At 42.8% G+C, this 22,306-nt stretch overlaps 1 protein-coding gene across 1 annotated transcript in view; it reads left to right on the forward strand.

Annotated features, from left to right (window-relative positions):
• dnah6 (dynein, axonemal, heavy chain 6) overlaps window positions 1-22,306 on the forward strand; it is a gene marked incomplete at both ends in the record, with an annotated part of 105,110 nt that overhangs the window by 70,684 nt on the left and 12,120 nt on the right. Inside the window, 3 exons of the mRNA XM_081360404.1 lie at window positions 18,263-18,423; window positions 19,507-19,595; window positions 20,210-20,356. Of these exons, the coding sequence (XP_081216530.1) occupies window positions 18,263-18,423; window positions 19,507-19,595; window positions 20,210-20,356 (397 nt within the window). The remainder of the gene's footprint in view (window positions 1-18,262; window positions 18,424-19,506; window positions 19,596-20,209; window positions 20,357-22,306) is intronic.

A 22,306-nucleotide genomic window follows, 5' to 3' on the forward strand; every position in this document is an offset into this window, starting at 1 on the left:
CAGGTAGTAGGTCTTAACAGGCCTCCTTGACCAGACAGTCCCCATTTTGCAACCGGACAGTGCTTGGGCCTCCCTGAGGTGAGCTCCCAGGAATTGACTGTCAAGGAGTAATGTGGTTATCAGGTTATAGGCCTCACTAGGCCTTCCTGAATATGAGCTTCCACATACTATGGTTAAATGAGCTCCCACATATTATGGTTATCAGGTCATAGGCCTCACTAGGCCTTCCTGAATATGAGCTCCCACATACTGTGGTTATCAAGTTATAGGCTGCTCCAGGCCTTCTTGAATATAGCTCCCATATAATGTGGTTATCAGGTCATAGGCCTCACTAGGCCTTCCTGAAAATGAGCTCCCACATACTGTGGTTGAATATGAGCTCCCACATTCTGTGGTTATCAAGTTATAGGCCTCACCAGGCCTTCTTGAATTTAGCTCCCATATAATGTGGTTATCAGGTCATAGGCCTCACTAGGCCTTCCTGAAAATGAGCTCCCACATACTGTGGTTGAATATGAGCTCCCACATTCTGTGGTTATCAAGTTATAGGCCTCACCAGGCCTTCTTGAATATGAGCTCCCACATACTGTGATATGAGCTCCCACATTCTGTGGTTATCAAGTTATAGGCTTCACCAAGCCTTCTTGAATATGAGCTCCCACATACTGTGGTTATCAGGTCATAGGCCTCACCAGGCCTTCCTGAGTATGAGCTCCCACATACTGTGGTTGAATATGAGCTCCCACATACTGTGGTTATCAGGTCAGAGGCCTCACCAGGCCTTCCTGAATATGAGCTCCCACATTCTGTGGTTATCAGGTCAGAGGCCTCACCAGGCCTTCTTGAAAATGAGCTCCCACATACTGTAGTTGCCAGGTTATAGGCCTCACCAGGCCTTCCTGGTTATGAGCTTCCACATGTCAGGTTACAGGCCTCACCGGCCTTCCTGAATGTGAGCTCCCACATACTGTGGTAATCAGGTTACAGGCCTCATCAGGCCTTCCTGGTTATGAGCTCCCACATACTGTGGTCGCCAGGTTACAGGCCTCATCCGGCCTTCCTGGTTATGAGCTCCCACATACTGGGATATCAGGTTACAGGCCTTACAAGGCCTTCCTGAATATGAGCTCCCATACACGGTGGTCGCCACGTTACAGGCCTCGCCAGGCCTTCCTGGTTATGAGCTCCCACATACTGTGGCGCCAGGTTACAGGCCTCACCGGCCTTCCTGGTGATGGGCTTCTACATGTCAGGTTGCAGGCCTCACCCGGCCTTCCTGAATGTGAGCTCCCACATACTGTGGTCATCAGGTTACAGGCCTCATCCGGCCTTCCTGGTTATGAGCTCCCACATACTGTAGTCGCCAGGTTATAGGCCTCACCAGGCCTTCTTGGTTAGGAGTTTTCACATGTCAGGTTTCGGGCCTCGCCGGCCTTCCTGAATGTGAGCTCCCTCATACTGTGGTTGTACATGAGCTCCCACATACTGTAGTCGCCAGGTTATAGGCCTCACCAGGCCTTCTTGGTTAGGAGTTTTCACATGTCAGGTTTCGGGCCTCTCCGGCCTTCCTGAATGTGAGCTCCTACATACTGTGAGCTTCCACTTACTGTGGTTATCAAGTTATAGGCCTTACCAGGCCTTCTTGATTATGAGCTCCCACATACTGTGGTTGAATATGAGCTCCCACATTCTGTGGTTATCAAGTTTTAGGCCTCACCAGGCCTTCTTGAATATGAGCTCCCACATACTGTGGTTATCAGGTCATAGGCCTCACTAGGCCTTCCTGAGTATAGCTCTCACATACTGTGGTTGAATATGAGCTCCCACATTCTGTGGTTATCAAGTTTTAGGCCTCACCAGGCCTTCTTGAATATGAGCCCCCACATTCTGTGGTTATCAGGTCAGAGGCCTCACCAGGCCTTCCTGAATGAGAGCTTCCACATATTTTGGTTGAATATGAGCTCCCACTTACTGTGGGTATCAAGTTATAGGCCTCACCAGGCCTTCTTGAATATGAGCTCCCACATACTGTGGTTATCAGGTCATAGGCCTCACTAGGCCTTCCTGAGTATAGCTCTCACATACTGTGGTTGAATATGAGCTCCCACATTCTGTGGTTATCAAGTTTTAGGCCTCACCAGGCCTTCTTGAATATGAGCCTCCACATTCTATGGTTATCAGGTCAGAGGCCTCACCAGGCCTTCCTGAATGAGAGCTTCCACATATTTTGGTTGAATATGAGCTCCCACATGCTGTGGTTGTCAGGTCACAGGCCTCACTAGGCCTTCCTGAGTATGAGCTCCCACATACTGTGGTTGAATATGAGCTCCCACATACTGTAGTTGCCAGGTTATAGGCCTCACCAGGCCTTCCTGGTTACGAGCCTCCACATGTCAGGTTACAGGCCTCACCGGCCTTCCTGAATGTGAGCTCCTACATACTGTGGTCATCAGGTTACAGGCCTCATCTGGCCTTCCTGGTTATGAGCTCCCACATTCTGTGGTTATCAGGTCAGAGGCCTCACCAGGCCTTCCTGAGTATGAGCTCCCACATACTGTGGTTGTATATGAGCTCCCACATACTGTAATCGCCAGGTTATAGGCCTCACCAGGCCTTCTTGGTTAGGAGCCTTCACATGTCCGGTTACAGGCCTCGCCGGCCTTCCTGAATGTGAGCTCCTACATGCTGTGAGCTTCCACTTACTGTGATTATCAAGTTATAGGCCTCACCAGGCCTTCTTGAATTTGAGCTCCCACGTGCGGTGGTCGTTAGGTCACAGGCCTCACCGGCCTTCCTGAGTTTTAACCTTCCACAATTAGTGGTCACCAGGCTTTAGGCCTCTGCGGCCTTCCTGGTTATGAGTTCTTTCATGTCAGGTGGCAGGCCTCACCAGGCCTTACTGAATGAGAACTCCCACGTATTGTGTCTATCAGGTTGCAGGCTTCTTCTGGCTTTCCTGATTATAGGTTCCCACGTACGGTGGTTCCCTGGTTACAGGCCTCACCAGGCCTTCCTGGGTTTGAGCTTTTACATGTCAGGTTACAGGCCTCATCCGGCCTTCCCGAATGTGGGCTCACACATACTGTGTGATGAAGTACGAGCAAACCTTTACTTCATTCCTTTTTGGTACATACGTTCCGTACCTTTTTTAAACCATGCTTATGGTAAGTCACACGACTTATGTCTTGTGTATTTTCTAAATCCATTTTCTATGGTAAGGGTCATGTGCGTATCGCTTCTGTCCCTTCCTATGTGGCTCAGACCCTGGTCTTACTTCCTGTCGTCACTTTATTACGACAGATGTTTTTCTCTAGCTAACTTCCACATTCTGATGAGCTCCCACACACTGTGGTCACCGTGTTACAGGCCTCACTGGCCTTCCCGAGTATGAGCTCCCACATGCTGTGGTCGCCAGGTTAGAGGCCTCATCAGGCCTTCTTGGGTTCAGAATGGCTAAGTACATGCACTTTCTTTCATGTACTTTCTATTTCCATTTTTTATGGTAAGGGTTGTGCGCTGTACGCTTTTTCCCTTTCTGAAAGTGAGCTCCCACATCCTGTGGTCGCCAGGTTAGAGGCCTCACCGGCCTTCCTGATAGGAGCTCCCACATGCTGTGGTCACCAGGTTAGAGGCCTCACCGGCCTTCCTGATATGAGCTCCCACATGTTGTGGTTGCCAGGTCAGAGGCCTCACCGGCCTTCCTGAAGGTAAGCTCCCACATATTGTGGTTGAATACAAGCTCCCCCATGTTGTGGTCGCCAGGTTAGAGGTCCTACCAGGCCTTCCTGGAGGTAGCTCCCTTTAGGCCCTCACAGGCCTCCTCAGTGTTTTGAAACACAAACACTGGGTAGATCCATGGATCGAGTAGAGAGACTCCCCTCGCTGGCAAGGGTTGTAAAGCACTATGCTGAGTCATACTCTCCAGGATGTCCCGTCTCTGAGATCCGGGCTGAGTGGTTCACTGCCAGTTTTGCAGTCCCTCGGGTTGGATGCCTTCTTTAGGCAAGTGTCCAGAGGCTCTGTCTTCAGACAGACAGGAAGTGGCCAGACTCTAGTGTCTTATGTAGTGACACCAGGTCAGGCCTGCCTGGTGGTATTTCAGGTGGCACGCTCCCCTGAATAGTGACTGGCTGGGAGTCCCTTGGGCCCCCTAGCCACACTCCCTAGAAGGGACCCCTTCTTTTGGAAGCTGTGGTCCTAAGCCTTTGAGCTGGCCCAGATATACCCCCCATTAACTATGTTCTGGCGGTTTCTTGGTTCATTAGCTTGGGTGATGACCGGTAGGGAGTGCTGTCACTGACAGCCCGATGTGACCTAAGGGTGAGTGGTTCCAGTGTTTTCTGAATTACTGGTTCGGACAGTTGTCACTGCCTTTGGGCATGCACTCCCCTCAGCATGGTGGCGTTGGTATATCGTTCCCCATAGCGTCATTCTGACGTAGTGTAGAGTTCCCTTTCGAAAGGGAACGTCTCAGGTTACGACTGTAACCTATGTTCCCTGAGAACAGGGAACGAGACACTACGTCTTCCTGCCATGCCTCGGGGCCTGCCTGCAACAGTCCCTTCAGACGATAGGATGTTGTCATGTATGCAAGGCTTCCCTTTATACATCCAGGTTGCGCGTTAATCAATCAAGCTGATGATTCACGGGCTGTCGCCGGTCAACATAATTGACGTGAGTTGATATTTATTTCAGACACCTGTCACGCCTGAGGCGTTCCCCATAGCGTCATTCTGACGTAGTGTCTCGTTCCCTGTTCTCAGGGAACATAGGTTACAGTCGTAACCTGAGACGTTTTCTTTTGATTCCCTGAGAGGAGATCGATTAGCATTGGGGGTTGAATCGGCAGACCTGGGGGGTGGGTGGTTGTAATTTCTTGACTGTGCAATTGGTAGCAGCTAAAACAAGCAGCTAAAACAAAGACTGTGCAATTAATTAGCCAACATTTTGGAAATAACTTTCTTCATGTCGTTTTATTTATACACTGTAAAACATTATTATTATTATTATTATTTTGAATTTGTAAATATTAAATAGGCTATGTTTTACAAACAATTGGTTTACAAACTCTTGGAGGTTTGTGGTTACCATCATTCAGAAGAGTGGTGCTTGTGTTTAGACTTGTGTTTTACGTGATTAAATCAGGAAGATTACATTGGTTTCTGTCCACACGGAGACGCATTTAAGACGATTTAATCAGGAAATGGAGGCACCGGCGCGATATAACTTGCATTGCACGTGAACTGAGCTCGTCTCATAAATGAACCGAAACTCAGAAATGTATCTAGAAAGCTTGAAATGTCCACTTTTAAACAAAACAATTCAAAACGAAAAGAAACAGATAACTCTCTTATGTAAGTGTGCATTTCTCTCTAGGCACGTTCACAATATCTGCGAAGATGACAAGTCAGCATTTTCAACATCTTTGATTAGTAAACAATTAAAATGTCTCCTTGCTATATTTGACACATGATTACTTTTGCCAGTTCTTTGTGGCAAGCTTTATGCATCCGTTAACTATCGAATATCGTGACTCATATTTTGTACCAGACCATTTATGGTTGTTCATATTGTTCAACAAAGTTCTTGATAAAAAAAAGAAAAGAAAAAAAAAAGAAGCTACTGTGCCTAATATTATTGTTGTATAGCGCGCAAGGTTTATGCGCATGCTTTAAGTCTTCTCCGTTTTTAGTGTATGTCTGTGGCAGAATTACAGTGCCTGGTCTGGTATGTATACTAGGCTACATCGTTTTGAGTCGGTTTCAGTGGTTTAGTGTGTACGCAGATATTTCTTGAGACGACGCCATGTTTTTATGTTTTACTCTTTTAGTTTTGTTGCAATTTCACCAAAAGCTTATAATTAGGAAATACACACGACACGCTAAACTTATATTCTCTATATGTTAAAAATGTTGTAAAAAATACGTATTATTCTTATATATTAAGAATAACAATATGATACATTTATATTGCACTCGAAATGATTTAGATATGGAAAGAGGAATTCTTCTCAACTACCACCAATAAAGTTTTAAAATTCTTCTTTAGAAAATATTATATTTTGATGATTCTGCAAGTTCAGCAGACAGTGAGGTTCGGGTTTGTTCCGATCAGAGCTCGTGAGTGGAGAGCGCATTTCTGAATATTCCGCTCCGCTCGTTCATTCCGCTCAGGGTCCTCGGCCTCGCTCAACACAGATGTCCTGTTGCCTGGTTCGAAAATATGTGGAATACGGGCTGCTTTCGACTAAAAGTTTTTTTTTCTAGTCGACTAGTATACTAGGCTAGTTGTTCATTTAAGTAATTCGTGGACAAATCGCCCCTTTATATTAATTTAATTAGCCTACTTATATCATGATCATGAGCGTTTACGTAATATAGCCGCACTCAAGCGCACGACCGTACGCATAAAGCTTGCCACAAAGAACCGGTAAAAGTAATGATTATGAATGCGTCTAAATGTGTCTAAATACACTGTAAATGTGAATGTGCATTAGACGCTGAGTTTCGGTTCATTTATGAGATATCGCCGGCGCCTCCAATGTCGTGATTGTCTGCTATATTTACTTCTTAAATCCAGGCAATTCATTGGTTCACGAAACATTGATTAAAATTAAGATATAATTAATACAAAACGAAATTCGATTTAAAGAAAGGCAGCTGTTCTGTTTGAGGTCTCTGTTAAAGTTTTAAAGCAGACTTTTATTGCCGCTTTTAGAGCGCTCATGTCCATAACCGTAAACTGACACGTTGTTTTTTCCCTCATAAATGCGAACACGAAAATTAAAATAAAATGAATATTATATTTTTTTTTTGTTGTGTCAGACAATGATTACAAAATTTTTCTCTCATATTGCTCCTCATAACCACTGAAAACGGTCAACGGAAGTTAAAAGTGGTGGGTACAAAATGACTCATGACGAAATCTGGTGGTTACTCGTACAATGTCTTTGTATCTCTTTAGAATATTGCTTTTAGAAAAAACAGTTTTTTTTTACTTTTAGAAAAAATGACATAATTATGAATCAAATTATTATGAACAAATAATGAAACTGTGTCAAAATTCGACAACACAAAGAATGATCAAAAAGCGATATAACGCACATCTCAGGTTAAATTAATTAAGCTCCTCATAACCACTGAAAACGGTAAAAAAAAAATCGAACCAAAAGTCAAATTAATACGGACTGAAATTAAAAGTGGTGGGTAGAAAATGACTCATGACGAAATCTGGTGGGTGCGTACCCACCGTCCCCACCGAAATCGACGCCTATAAGGGAAACATGATAGTATAAAAAGTACTGTGTGTAATGCAGAAAAGCGCATTACAACCATGTTAAAACTATTTAAAACGTTAAGATGCAAAAATGAACTAAATGTAAAATTAGATAATGATATTGCGCAAATGATCTCGGTCTCTTTAAAGGTCTTCGCAAATTATTGTGTTATAAGACTGCAGTTATCATAGCCCACGTCTCTTCTAGCCTACTGTAAACACAGAAAAAAAAATAAGACAAATGATGCGCGTTTGAGTCGGATTTTTATGAAGAATATGTGACTGTTTATGTAACTGGCAAAAGAAAACATTGTATTCGTCATACTTCGTCAACTCAGTATGGCCACATGAAACACGACTGCCATCTACAGGTTTTAGTATTTCCTGCGTCCAACACCTAATCCCCCTTCTGCACGATCCCGCAGAATGTCGGAAGTGCTCGTGGCATTCTTTTCTCTGAGACGCGCATTTTTAAAGGCCACATCTGTAATAGAGCTCCCGCTAAAAGTTTTTAAAACTCCGCCTACGTCACAGCGCAGCGCAAATCGCATTGTAGGCCTATCTGAAGGGCAACGCTGAACCCAGCGGCAAGCGCCGCGCATACCGCGTCCTGTGTGAAAGGCCCATTAGGGTCAGAGGAGAAGCCTGCGCTGCGACAAAGTCAGCGCGCCATCCTTGGCTACCAAGCCTTCATCCTGACGGATTTGGTCAAGAGGAGGAGAGAGTTCGCTGGTGGCCCCGTTCCCGCCTGTTCCTGCAGGCGGGAAATGCAATGTTTGTGTAAATGCTGTGTCTGTTTGTGTGAGTTTCACAATATAAACACGTATCCTTCACAAAAAGAGCTTTTTCCTCCTCTTACACCCAACACTGTGTCACTCGCCCTGCCCCAGAGCAGTGCAGAGTCGGCCTCTCGAGGGCGAGAGAGAGTGCCAATATTCCCCCGTCTTGCACGACATCGCTTGTGCCCGATCGGCTGCCAGCCTATCCTCCACGAGTCATTTCCCCGCCAGTGCTTCTAGCCTCGCTGGGGCGTGGCTCCAATCAAAACACGTCGCCAATGGCAATGGCGGCCATAGAACTTTCACCGTGGCTACTGGGAATGCGCATTTTAAATTATATAGATGATTGACTGATTTTAGCTCCCTCAAGGGATGTGCTAATCAGTCACGTGGAAATGCTGCTTCGCCATCTGGATACTGCGTGTGAATGTGCAGAAGAGCTTGTTCATTCTGAGTCAGACTATAACATATCTGGGCATGTGTTTCGACTTGGTGGCGATGCGAGCCCACCTCTCTCAAGAGCGCATAGAGACAATTTCATCAACTCTGTGCCGTTTCAGACTGGGCAGGTCTGTTTCACTGAGGGAATTTCAGAGGCTTCTGGGGCTGATGGTGGCGGCTTCTTCTGTGTGCCATCTGGGCTTGCTGCATATGCGGCCGCTGCAGTTTTGGCTGAAAACACGAGTCCCGCCCGCGGACGTGCATCTGTTTGCCACGAGCGAGAACATGCACTGTCAGACTTTCTTCTCGCTATCTCACTCCCTGCTGATTGGAGATGCTCTGACATCCTGTTGGCCGAAAGCCAGGCTTTACGCATTCCCTCCGGTGAAGATTATGCCTATGATGTTATGCAAAATCAGTGAGGAGAGAGCGTCAGTGATCCTTGTGGTCCCGAACTGGCCGAACCAGCCCTGGATTGCGGACCTGAGAGATATAATGTTGGCTCCCCCATGGCAAATCCCCCTCAGGAAGGACCTGCTGTCTCAGGTGAACGGCACGATATGGCACCCCAGCCCCGATCTGTGGGACCTTCATGTGTGGCTGCTTCAGGGACCTTAAATGATCAAGACACTCTGCCTTCATGAGTGCTGGACACACTAGCGGAGGAGCGCTCGCCCTCTACTAGGCGCCTTTACGCTCTAAAATGGGGAGTTTTTGTGTAAGGAGATTGTGTCCTTCTAGTAGGGAGGTTAAGTGACTTTTGACTTCAAGTCATGATGCAAAGGTCCCCTTTGGTATGGAAGTACCTTAGGGCCATAGAAATAAATTTATCCTAAGACACACGTGAGATCACATTTTGTATCTTATATACGCACATTTTTTAAAAATGGCCGCCGACCATACTTGAGAGGCCCATATCTTTGCTTCTGTTATAGCTATAATGACAAATTTGGTATCAACGTGTACATTTTTGGGGTCAAGGAGTCCAATAAAATAGGTTCCAAGACTAAAAAACAATAATGTTGTCCTTACCATGACAATTGGAGGTGAAGTATGCAATTTTTTATTAAAAAACACATGCCAAACACACAGTGTTTCGTGGGAGGTGGGAGGTTTTTTCCTAAAATGTTCGATTTTGACATCTTAATTTCAAAAGGCTATATCTTAAAAGTGATAAAAGATAGAGACTTTCTGTAAATTAGAGAAATATTAAGGAAGACCCAAAGTTTATGTAGGGATTACATTTCCCCATCTAATTTGCATATTATGACGTCATTATGGTGGCGGCCATCTTGGATTATAGAATTCTCATGAAAAGTCACGTTTAAATGATAAAATGATCAAATGCAGCACTTCTTTCCCCCCAAAATGTCCCTCACCTTCTGTATGCTATATTGCACAATACTGAATGCTCAGGTAAATAGTAAGTAGTAAACAAACTGTGTAAATCATTACTAATAAATGGTAGAAACAAACCGAATGCAAGTAGCGGTTGGCCTTTTGCTGTAGAGATTTTCTATTTACTACATATAGTAAATCATCCTCATTGGCCAAGTACTCAAAAGCCGGCATTCCCATCAGCTTGCGATAGACTATGCATAATAGCCCCTCTGCCCAGTGTCACACCGTCTCTGCTCCTGCTGGGAGCAGCACGGCCAGATCTGCCTCGCGCACGCGCCGAGTGTGCACAGCTCGGACTACTGTCATTGTCATTGCGACTCCCCACCCTGCCTCCACCTTGCCCCCTAACTGTCCTATGAATACTTCGACCTCGTCTAACATACCCAGTGGCATTAGACAAACAAAGTCTCCACCACAATACTGTCGCCACGATTGTGGAGAGGCACACACGGTAAAAATCTCCCGCCTCGTTCCCCACAACACTAACACGCCTGCTAACTTCGCGATGAACACTCCGACCCCGAGAAACATTGTTCCCACCACTGACATTGGGTAAAGGACCATCTAAATTGGGCAAAGGATTCACCGTTTGTGCTTGGTGTAGGGCTATACTTTCACTTTCAGAATCAGGCAGATATTCCCCTTCATAATCAGGGTCCACGAATAGAAGACCCAACACTTCATTGCGGGTAAGCTTTATTGATGCCATTAGATATAATAATAATAATAATAATAATAATAATAATAATATAATGCAAATACTCGCTGACGTTGACAATATTGCTCTGATAAAATGGCTCACTCGCACACTAGCTCCGCTTTTGTTCGCACTGATTCAATGCACTCTAGCTCGAAGATTTTGTATAGAAGCATGACGTTTTTTTGAGTCGCGGATGAAGTATGACATGTCTGCCATCTAATGGAGGGTAGGTTGAACGAAATTTGACACCCTATTTGACAAAATCGGCCGTTTTATTCAGTGGACTGCCTGAGGTGGGACCACGACACCAATCTGCTCCTGTTGACTGATCACTGAATTCGCTATATCTATGCTAAATGTTTTCAAGTGGTCATATGACACACATTCCTCTTTTATGCATGGCCTCCACCAGATATCTACTACCACTTTGCTGGTGTAGTTTCATTGCCAGATATAGCGAAGCTGGTGTTTCCCTCTCTCTTATGTGACGAGGAACACTGCCATGTTTCTTGGATCTGCATCTTACAGAGTTGAAAATTATTTGCTGCCCAATGGATGTTGCAGCCTGGAACTTCTCAGGTCCAGGAGGTGGCTGATCAATACCTGATCCATCAAGAAGCATGTGTAAGAACGATCTCAGCATGGGAGGGATAGAATCAGCTTCACAGGAAGTTGAGAAGGCACCTGTAAAAGCATGCTTCATGGGGAGATACTCTTGCCGAAGGATTTTGGCTGCTTTGAAGATGATGGAGACATCGGTAGAAGTGTTGTTTTTCATGTTAGCAACAGCTTTGCTCAGGTCATCATCAAATACAATGGACCAGACACGATTTATTTGTACTGATCTGATGTCAGGAATCAGGCGTTCAATATCCTTCCGAAGGCGTGTGGTGTTGCATTTGATGTTTGGAAATCCAAGATCAGCAATGCGCTCGTCATAGAGGGCTGTCAAGTCAGACATTGCCAGTGATTCCCCTGAGCAACGATAGTCCATGATGTATTCGAGCAACTCATTGAGGACATGTGCTCTGATGACCTGAGTTGCATTACTTTCAGTTGAGTCACATCCAACAGTTTCTGCTTTTCTATAGAGCCTAGTCAGGCATGGACGATGATAAACAGCATTAACCCTCTGGAGTCTGAGCGGTTTTCTGGGCCCTTGAGATGTTCTGACATGCCCTGACATTTGTGCTTTTTTCAGTTGCTTATAAACATATTAATGGCAAAGGTGTAAATTCACTCTATAAAGCACAAACAGGGCTACCATAATATGTGAGCCACGTGTATGTACATGTTTTAATTTTTGAGAGAATAATGTTTATGCGTGGATATTGAAAAAACTAAAAACTAAAATTTCTGAAATAAGGCCACAAAACACATAGTAAATATGTGTCAATAAGACTTTTGACCAATGGATGTCGTCGCCTATAGTTTTTTCTTCAAAATTATGTGAAAATAGTCTTGCTTTATCGTTCAAATAAAACCATACATTGATTTAAATTGATGTAAAACAGGTTTTGCTTGGAAAGCCAATATGCGAGGGGGCGTGAACGAGGAGTGGTTTTCACCTGAATTACCACCCACTCTGCATAATGATGAGCCATTCACACAGGTGTGAAACTGGCTGAGCCACAATGCTTGGACAAAAGATATTTAGAAGAAGACTTATATTGACCATTTAAGATTTTGCTTACATCTATCTTGTACATATGTTGTGCTATTTTATTAAAAAGGTTACAATTACAACAATAATTACAATTTCAACAATATTTCAAGTGTACTCTTTCTTTGTAAAAAAAAAAGAAAGATTATAGGCCTACATTTTATCTATGTATTCATTACTTTGAATATAGCCAACATTGGAACAGCTAACATCTTAGTTGATGACTTTATTTTTGACAAAAATATTAGGCTATTTTATATATAGAAATTGCTAAACAAAAGCTTATTTGACGAGGCAGTATATTCTACAGTAAAAACTGTACCCAAATCTACTAAACAAAATGTTGTCTTTCATATTTCGCCTGACTGTAAAGTTGTTTTCATGAAATATTAGGGCATATAAATGTTAATTTGCAGTTTACGTTGCTTATACAAATAGCCAACATTTTATTTCAACATATTTCAGTCGATTTTTACTCATCTCAGTATAGCAATACAGTTTGCTAAAACATCATCATTCGTTGACGATAGGCTTATTTACTTTAAATCCAGGAAAGTTGTTAATGAAAAAATGATTAAAATTAAGATACAATTGATACAAAACGAAATTCGTTTTAAAGAAAGGATTTGTACTTTCTGTTTTGAGGTCTCTGTGAAAGTTTGAAAGTCTTTTAGTGTTTTTTTTTAGAGCTCGCGTCCATAATGGAGAAAAAACAGAGCCGTTCATTCGTCAATAAACAGAAACCCGAGAAGGAAAAACTTACTAGTATTCCTCAGCTCCTATTCCTCGTATTCCTCATTATTCCTCACAGCGCTGCAAGACGGTGTAAGCAAGTAATGTTCTGAATAAACTTGTGTTTTGGTTTTCTCGAGCTGATGGGGGCGTTCACAGGATTGCGCGGATTACCTCAGCCATTTGCGTTTGAATAGCGCACGCTCTCCGTGGGCGGAGTCACATTACATTTGAATTAGCTCTAATTAGGTCGACTGGAATCGCTCTCTTTTAATACAGATTTCACAAGATGAGAATATTTGTTTTTTATATAAATTACTTCATTTAAAAGAAGAGATTTCAAGCTTCATAAAGACATATATCACGTGTATGTGTGAGAAGTATTCATTGAGTTATGGTTCATTTTCGGACGCGTTTCAGAATGGACTACACGGACAGAGAGAAGGCAGAACTCGCTTCGTGTTTATTTTTCTTTATTTGTCGAAAAGCACAACACTATGTTTTTATTGTGAGTATACACAAAAATAATACACATTTAACAGAATCGATTGATGTATGGAACTCCTATGGAAAATCAAAGTCAACAGAGTATTCATGAGTTTCTTTTACACTGATAAAAAAAAAGCGAGCTGGTATCGCCGGCGATACCGTCGACCTCAGGGGGTTAATAGCAACCATGTCACCAGCAGCTAGTTCAGCCAATAGATGCCTGTCACCCACCACCTGAGCACATTCTTTCACTTTTCTATCCAAGCCAAGGGTGGCAGCCCTCCTCAGTTCCTTTTTTTTGCCCACTTCACCACAGAAGAGACACAGTTTATCAAATGGTTCACATGATGATGTTGAGGGTCTGGGTAAAGCGAGTGTGGTGGACTTGTCACTCATGCGCCATGTTTTTACTGGACTCACAGACTCTTCATGCTTTTCATGCCCGATAGGACTCCTTCTTCAGCTTGACGGCATCCCTTACTTCCGGTGTCCACCACCGGGTTCGGGGATTGCCTCCTCGACAGGCACCTGAGACCTTACGGCCACAGCTCCGAGCGGCCGCTTCGACAATGGAGGTGGAGAACATGGTCCACTCGGACTCAATATCTCCAGCCTCCCTCGGGATCCGGTCGAAGCTCCACCGGAGGTGGGAGTTGAAGATCTCTCTGACAGGAGACTCGGTCAAACGTTCCCAGCAGACAGTACGCTTGGGTCTGTCGAGTCTGTCCAGCTTCCTCCCCCGCCATCGGATCCAACTCACCACCAGGTGGTGATCAGTTGACAGCTCCACCCCTCTCTTTACCCTCTCTTGGAGTGTCCAAAACATACGGCCGCAGGTCAGATGAAATGACCACAAAGTCGATCATCGACCTACGGCCTAGGGTGTCCTGGTGCCACATGCACTGATGGACACCCTTATGCTTGAACATGGTGTTCGTTATGGACAAACTGTAACTAGCACAGAAGTCCAATAACTGAACACTGCTCGGGTTCAGATCAGGGGGGCCGTTCCTCCCAATCACGCCACTCCAGGTGTCACTGCCACTGCCCACGTGGGCATTGAAGTCCCCCAGTAGAACGACGGAGTCCCCAGTTGGAGCACTTTCCAGCACCCCTCCCAGAGACCCAAAGAAGGCCGGGTACTCTGCACTGCCGTTTGGCCCGTAGGCACACACGACAGTGAGAGACCTATCCCCGACCCGAAGGCGCAGGGAAACGACCCTCTCGTTCACCGGGGTGAACTCCAACACATGGCGGCTGAGCTGGGGGTCTATAAGCAAACCTACACCAGCCCGCCACCTCTCACCATGGGCAACTCCAGAGTGGTGAAGAGTCCATCCTCTCTCGAGGAGTGTGGTTCCAGAGCCCAAGCCGTGCGTAGAGGTGATCCCGACTATCTCTAGTCGGAACCTCTCAACCTCACGCACAATCTCAGGCTCCTTCCCCGCCAGTGAGGTGACGTTTCACGTCCCTAGAGCTAGCTTCCATGTCCAGGGATTGGGTTGTCGAGGCCCCCGCCTTCGACTGCCGCCCGATCCTCTCAGCACTGACCCCCTTACGGTCCCTCCTGCAGGTGGTGAGCCCATGGGAAGGCGGCCCAACGTCATTCCTTCGGGTTGAGCCCGGCCGGACCCCGTGGGGGGAGGCCCGGCCACCAGGCGCTCGCATACGAGCCCCAACCCCGGGCCTGGCTCCAGGGTGGGGCCCCGGCTGCGCCATACCGTGCGACGTCACGGTCCTCGGTTTAAGAGGGATCTTTTTTCAATCTTTAGGGCGGACTGACATAGGAAGCATAAACTCCAGTCACGGCATTCCATTATGGCTAATATGAAAAAAGAAATTAAGTTGCTTTAACATCATAAGAGAGATAATATGAGCATTAACAAGCATTCGCAAAAGTAAAAAATATCAAATAATGAAGCTAGCTAACTAGCTAGCAACATGTAGGCTATGTGTTTGCTTCAATAAAAATGACACTAACTAGTCACTAGCTAGTTATGATGAAGCTAACTAGTTACTAGCGACCTAGTTATAATGAAGCTAACTAGTTACTAGCTAGCTAGTTACTAGTTATCTAACATTAAAAGCATTTTTCTATTTAATGAGGAAGTCATACGAACCTCAAAGTGTTAACCTGTCACCTCTGACCTTCAACAGCTGTCACAGCTCCTGGTGCAGATGGGATGTGTTGTTGCAGGAACTGATTTGCTATAGGCTACAACTGACTGGTCGAAATCTCATGCTACTTAGGACAAATGTAATGTACAGAAGTAGCTGCACTGCTTAAATACAAAATTAAAGTTTTTGAAGGAAAAGATAAGTAAAGTCACTCTGATGACACAATTTTTATGTGAAATGTGCATATTTACCCCCAATTGTCATGGTATGGGGAAAATTTTAGTTGTTTTAAACTTGAAACCAATTTTATTGGATTCCTTGACCCCAAAAATGTACACTTTGACACCAAATTTGTCATTATAGTGATAACAAAAGCAAAGATATGGGCTCTAGAGTATTTTCGGCGCATTGGCATACATTTTTGAAAAAACCTGTTTATTTCTGATACAAAGTGTGATCTCACTTGTGTCTTAGGATAAATTTATTTGTATGACCCTAAGGTACTTCCATACCAAAGACGACCTTTGCATCATGACTTGAAGTCAAAGGCCTATTTTTTGGGCTTAACCTCCCTACTATTCATGGCCTCTAGTTTTGAGGGCTCTCTCTCTACCGCCGTTCGAGCCCTTAGCTTCGATTGCTGGTAAGGAGCTCTCCCTAAAAAAGGCTTTGCTCCTTGCTCTCGCCTCTGTGAAGCACATTGGAGACATACACTTATTCTCGGTGAACGACGATTGTATCTGTTTCAGACCCGGCGACGGCAGCATTACTCTCCAGCCTAGACGGGGCTACATGCCTAAGTCGCTCTCTACACCGTTCAAAGCACAGGTTGTCCCTGCCCGCTGTATCTGCTGAGCCTTCATCCTCACGTGACGCTGACACTCAGCGCTGTTTGTCCTGTCAGGGCTTTGCGAATGTCGAACCAGCTTTTTGTGTGCTTTGGTTGATGTACTAAGGGACGTGCTGTCTCAAAACAGAGACTTTCTTACTGGATTGTGGATGCTATCGCATTAGCTTACGAATACCAGGGGAAAAATTGTCCCCTCAACATCAGAGCTCATTCAACGAGGGCGGTTATCCAGGATTTATGTCATGCTGCTGGCTGGTCTTCTCAGAACACCTTCGCCAGATTTTACAAGCTGGATGTATATGCTGTTGACTCTGTGTATATGGCTACTAGTGGCTACTACGCTACCGCCATTGACACTGTGTTTAAACCTCATGCTTGAGAGCTTATTGCTTTCTTTGCGTTTGGATATGCAAATTTTGATAGAGTCGGAGCTGATGAGCTGTCCGCCTATAAGATGCGAGCACTCCTAGCGGTGCGGCTATTGGCTGACTGTCTGTCTCTTCCGTGGCTGGTGTAGCTTGACCCCTCAGGGCTGCGTCCTTTCTTCACTTCTGTACTCTTTATACACCCAATTCTGTCAATCACACACCAGTTCAGTTTTGTTGTTTAAGTTTGCTGACGATACCTCTGTAGTTGGTCTTATTACTAACGGAGATGAGTCTGACTACTGCGGAGAAGTGGAGGGGCTGTTGAAATAATGTGAAAGCTTTAACTTGACTCTTAACATCTCAAAAACCAAGGAACTGGTAGTGGATTTTAGAAGGACCCATAGTCCCCTCCCTACGCTCTCCATTAATGGGGTGGAGGTGGAGAGGGTCACTTCCTTCCAGTTCCTTGGGACCACAATCCAGGAATCCTTATCATGGGAGTTCAACACTAATATTAAGATCAGTAAAGCTCACCAGCGACTCCACTTTCTGCAGCAGCTCAAAAAGTTTAGAGTCAGCTGAGTTGCCATGACCCACTTTTATAGGTCAACTATTGAAAGCGTGCTCACTTTTTCCATGCTTGTCTGGTTCGGTCACACAACCGCTCAGGACAAAACTAGTATGGAAAGAGTAGTACGCAGGGCATCCAAAATTATAGGCTGTAGTCTCCCTTCACTTTCTTCACTTTTCTCCACCAGAATAATCAGAAAGGCTAAAAACATCATAGCGGACCACTCTCACCCTGCTCACCATCTCTTTAATCTCCTCCCATCAGGAAGAAGATATAGGAGCATTAAGACTTCCACATCACGTTTTAGAGACAGCACTTATCCTCTGGCTATCAGACATCTGAATTTGCACTGACTGCTAGCAGCACTTTATCAACTGTATGCACTGTGCACTTTCTCTGCCGAGGTGTATTGTCTTTTTTTCCGCGGGGTTTTGGTCTAATGACCTTATGTTTTCTGGGTATTGTTGGTGAACATTGTCTGTTTTTTTGTACTTATGATGTCTGTCTTTTAGGTTATTTACGTCTGAGATTTGTACCAAGACAAATTCCTATCAACTTGTTGACATGGCAATAAATTTATTGAATTGAATTGAATTTCTCCAGGCTTATCTTCCCGCAGCATTGCTACGCAATGTAGAGTTACTGCTCTCAAAAGGGAACGTCTCCGGTTACTATCGTAACCTCGGTTCCCTGAGAAGCGGGAACGAGACATTGCGTAAGCCGCCGTGTTCGCTGTTTAATCAGCTGTGCAAGCGTTCAGTCTTGATTCTGATGCAATTGTCGCGCCCATGCATTTATAGGGATGTGTTTAATTTCCCCGCCTCTCAGGGAAGTGAGGTTACGGTAGTAACCAGAGACGTTTTCTTGTATTGCAGGGTGAAATCTATCTCGCTGGGTCAGGGTCAGGGTCCTATAGCAGAGAAGCTGATTATGAAAGCTTTGGAGATTGGTGACTGGATCTTCCTTCAAAACTGCCACCTTGCTGTGTCTTGGATGCTGGCAATGGAGGAGCTCATCAAAACCTTCGCTGAACCTGGTTAGTTTGTGTATGAGTGAGGTTTTGCATCAGAACAAAGTCCTTTAAGACAGGGATTTTCAGCATTGATCCCTGCAGTCCCTAGGGGTCATTTAATGTGTAATATCAAAATTTGTGTAAAAAAAACAAACCTTAAGTTTAAAAGCTGGAGTTTAACTACACTACTGGTCATAGAGCAAAAAAGTTATAATATGAAATATATTGCAAATGAATTTTATTTATTTATTTTTTCAAATGTAATTTATTCATGATGGCAGAGCTCTATTTTAAGCCATTACTTTAGTCTTCTGTGTCACATGATCCTTCAGAATTCATTCTAAAATTCCGATTTGGTGCTCAAGAATATTATTATTATTATTATTACTATTATTATTATTAATTAAAAACAGTTATGTTCCTTAATATTTTTGTTTAAACTAATGAAAATGCTTTTTTTTTCATAAAAGGATTATTCTCCTTGCAGGAGTTTTTTTTAAGAAGTAAAGACTTTTACATTGTTACAAAAAATAGTTTTTTAAATAGTCTTGGTGAATAAAAAATATATTTATTTTGAAAATATATGTTACTGACCCCAAAATTTTGAACGGTAGTGTACTGTATATGTTTGATTGTCTTTCCTGCATTAAAACGTATAAAGTAAATGTTAAAAATAAGTGGGCCTGAAATGTTCGAAGACCCCTGCTTAAAGAATTAAAGGCAGATCTGTGACCTATCTCTCGCTTTTAGTGCTTTTTTTAGTACATCAAAACTTTATGAATATTATATATAAACACTTGATATGTGGTCGCTATAATTTCTCCAGAACCACTGAAGCTGAAACTGTTAAATTAGTATGATCTTCCAAATAAATATGTCAAATGAATGACTCGATTTATAAAGTAACACTTAACTATGTTTATATTTGTGTCTGTGTACATGTTTGTATGGTTCAGTGAAAATATTATTGTTCTTTTTTAAGACATGCTCACCTGTTTTGTACCTGCTTCGACCTTACAGATTGTGTGTTGAACATGTGAATCCATTATGAAGCAATTTTTTTGTTGGCCTGTTTTATGTTGTCCTGTTCTTGTATGGCCTTTGCAGACACAGTTATCCATGAGGACTTCAGACTGTTCCTTAGTTCCATGCCTACCAATGTGTTTCCTGTCACTGTATTACAAAACTCTGTCAAGGTAACACAAGGACACAAACTTACATACATACATCCATACATAAAAAAATTTCAGGAAAGTATGCACATGCCTTTATCTCGTTTTTTTTTTTTCTTTCGGAGATGAAAACATGCATCAATGTTGAGAGAAGTTTCATGCGTCAGTGGCATCCATATGCTGATGACATGCACATATTTTTACCTTTACACATCATTCATCCTTCCAGCACTTGGATACTGCATCTGCATGTATATGAAATTAAAATTTTAGTCACACTAACGCAGTCACACACTCCTGCAAGAAGAAGATAACACTTCACAAGGAGGAGCGCTTTCATATTTTATTAACTCTTTACCTAATACATTAACACCCCTGTGCTTACGTCCCTATCAGTTAAACCCCAGCTTTACTTAAATCACTGGAACCAATAGTAGTTTATAAGACCATAAACAATATTTCATTATAATGAAAGTGCAGTGACATGAATGTCTTTAAGTGGTCAGCCTGTTTAGAGTTTGTAACTTAGTTGTATTAATTTTAGCAGTTCTATTTTGTCTTTGGCTCTAATTTTTGTTTTGTTGCTAATATGTTTGTGTTGTCAGGAAACTAATTAGCCTTTGTTAATGTGATGGTAGGTTACTAACGAGCCCCCAAAGGGTCTCCGTGCCAATGTGAGACGCGCCTTTACAGAGATCAGCAGTACATTCTTTGAGGAACACACCCTTGGCAGGAAATGGAGGAAGATCATTTTTGGAGTGTGTTTTTTCCACGCCGTCATTCAGGTCAGGGCTCAAGGGTTGAAAATTCTGTTTCTATTTAATTTGAAGCCTCAAGAGAATGTAAATTTAAAAGCATGAATGCAGTTTTTATGATTAAATAAAAATTATTAGATGGAAACTTTTCTCTTGTGCAGCTTATATGGTAAATTAGCTTTGGAGTAACTTTAAATTGTTTCTCTTTGTGAGGTTAAGTTTATATTTTTTATGTCTATGATTTTTATGAACAGCCGAAAACCACTTACCTAGCTGGTGGTGGAAAATATACTTTATAAGCTATGTGTCTGATGCAAATATACTGAAAAACATACAGTGTATATATATATATATATAGAGAGAGAGAGAGAGAGAGAGAGAGAGAGAGAGAGAGAGAGAGAGAGAGAGAGAGAAAGAGAGAGAGAGAGAGAGAGAGAGAGAGAGAGAGAGAGAGAGAGAGAGAGAGAGAGAGAGAGAGAGAGAGAGAGAGAGAGAGAGAGAGAGAGAGAGAGAGGAGAGAGAGAGAGAGAGAGAGAGAGAGAGAGAGAGAGAGAGAGAGAGAGAGAGAGAGAGAGAGAGAGAGAGAGAGAGAGAAGAGAGAGAGAGAGAGAGAGAGAGAGAGAGAGAGAGAGAGAGAGAAGAGAGAGAGAGAGAGAGAGAGAGAGAGAGAGAGAGAGAGAGAGAGAGAGAGAGAGAGAGAGAGAGAGAGAGAGAGAGAGGAGAGAGAGAGAGAGAGAGAGAGAGAGAGAGAGAGAAGAGAGAGAGGAGAGAGAGAGAGAGAGAGAGAGAGAGAGAGAGAGAGAGAGAGAGAGAGAGAGAGAGAGAGAGAGAGAGAGAGAGAGAGAGAGAGAGAGAGAGAGAGAGAGAGGAGAGAGAGAGAGACTTTTGGTTTTATATTCAAGGTCTATATTTAAAATTCTTGATATGTTGATATTTGTACATGTGCTATAGATTCATATGTTGAGGTTGGTAAAAATGTTTTTGATGTTATTCTCATTAAGGCTACATTTTTTGATCATAGAGTAAAAACATTAATGTTGTGAAGTATTATTACAATAATATATTAATATATTTATTCCTGTGATGGCTAAGCTGAATTTTCAGTAGTCATTACTTGTCTGTGTTTATCCTTCACATGATCCTTCAGAAATCATACTAATATCATTCTAATTAATAAGATTAAATATTCTTCTAAATGTTGAAAATGGTTGTGCTGCTTAATATTTTTTGTGTAAACTGACACTTTTGAAGATTAAAAAATCAAAAGATAGAAAATTCAAAACTACACCATTTATTTGATACAGAAATCATTTGTTAAATTTTACTTTAATCTAGGTAACAAAATGTTCACACTTTCTATGAAGACCTTGCTTATAAATAAGCATAAATGGAGCTATAATTCATTATAAGTATTACTAATTTATACATATATTTATAAAGACTTAAGACCTATACTGTGCTACAAGAACAGTTATAGTTACATTTCTAATATTTTTATAATTACTCAATTTTTATAATTAGTCATGCATTTGCTTTTTCAATGGACATGCTCATAATCCATTATCCACTGATTTTCAATGCGCATAATCAATTACACACTGATTTATATTTATTAATTAGTCAGTCGTATGGTTCCATGAACGTATTTATAAAACAGACAACCTGCATTGCTGTATATTGTTATTATATTATATGACATTTTAGTAATTCAGATTTTTGACAGATATTTCTGTCAAATAAGTGAATATATTGTTATTAATAGCCGTGTTGTGTTCTTAAAAATAAGTATTATGATAATACAGTTACTAACCTCCATAAATGCATCATTTGTGGCTTTAAGTAAAGTGAAAACATAAGATGCAATTTTCCTAAAGCAAATGTTAAGAAATCATGAAAATTTGCTCATTATAAATTTAAGTTGTTTACTTGTAAATGTAACTAATGACCAATAATTCCTGTAATAATATAATGGGGGAAAAA

This window comes from Scardinius erythrophthalmus (genome assembly GCF_964197995.2).
Source record: "Scardinius erythrophthalmus genome assembly, chromosome: 3".
Taxonomy (NCBI): Eukaryota; Metazoa; Chordata; class Actinopteri; order Cypriniformes; family Leuciscidae; genus Scardinius; species Scardinius erythrophthalmus.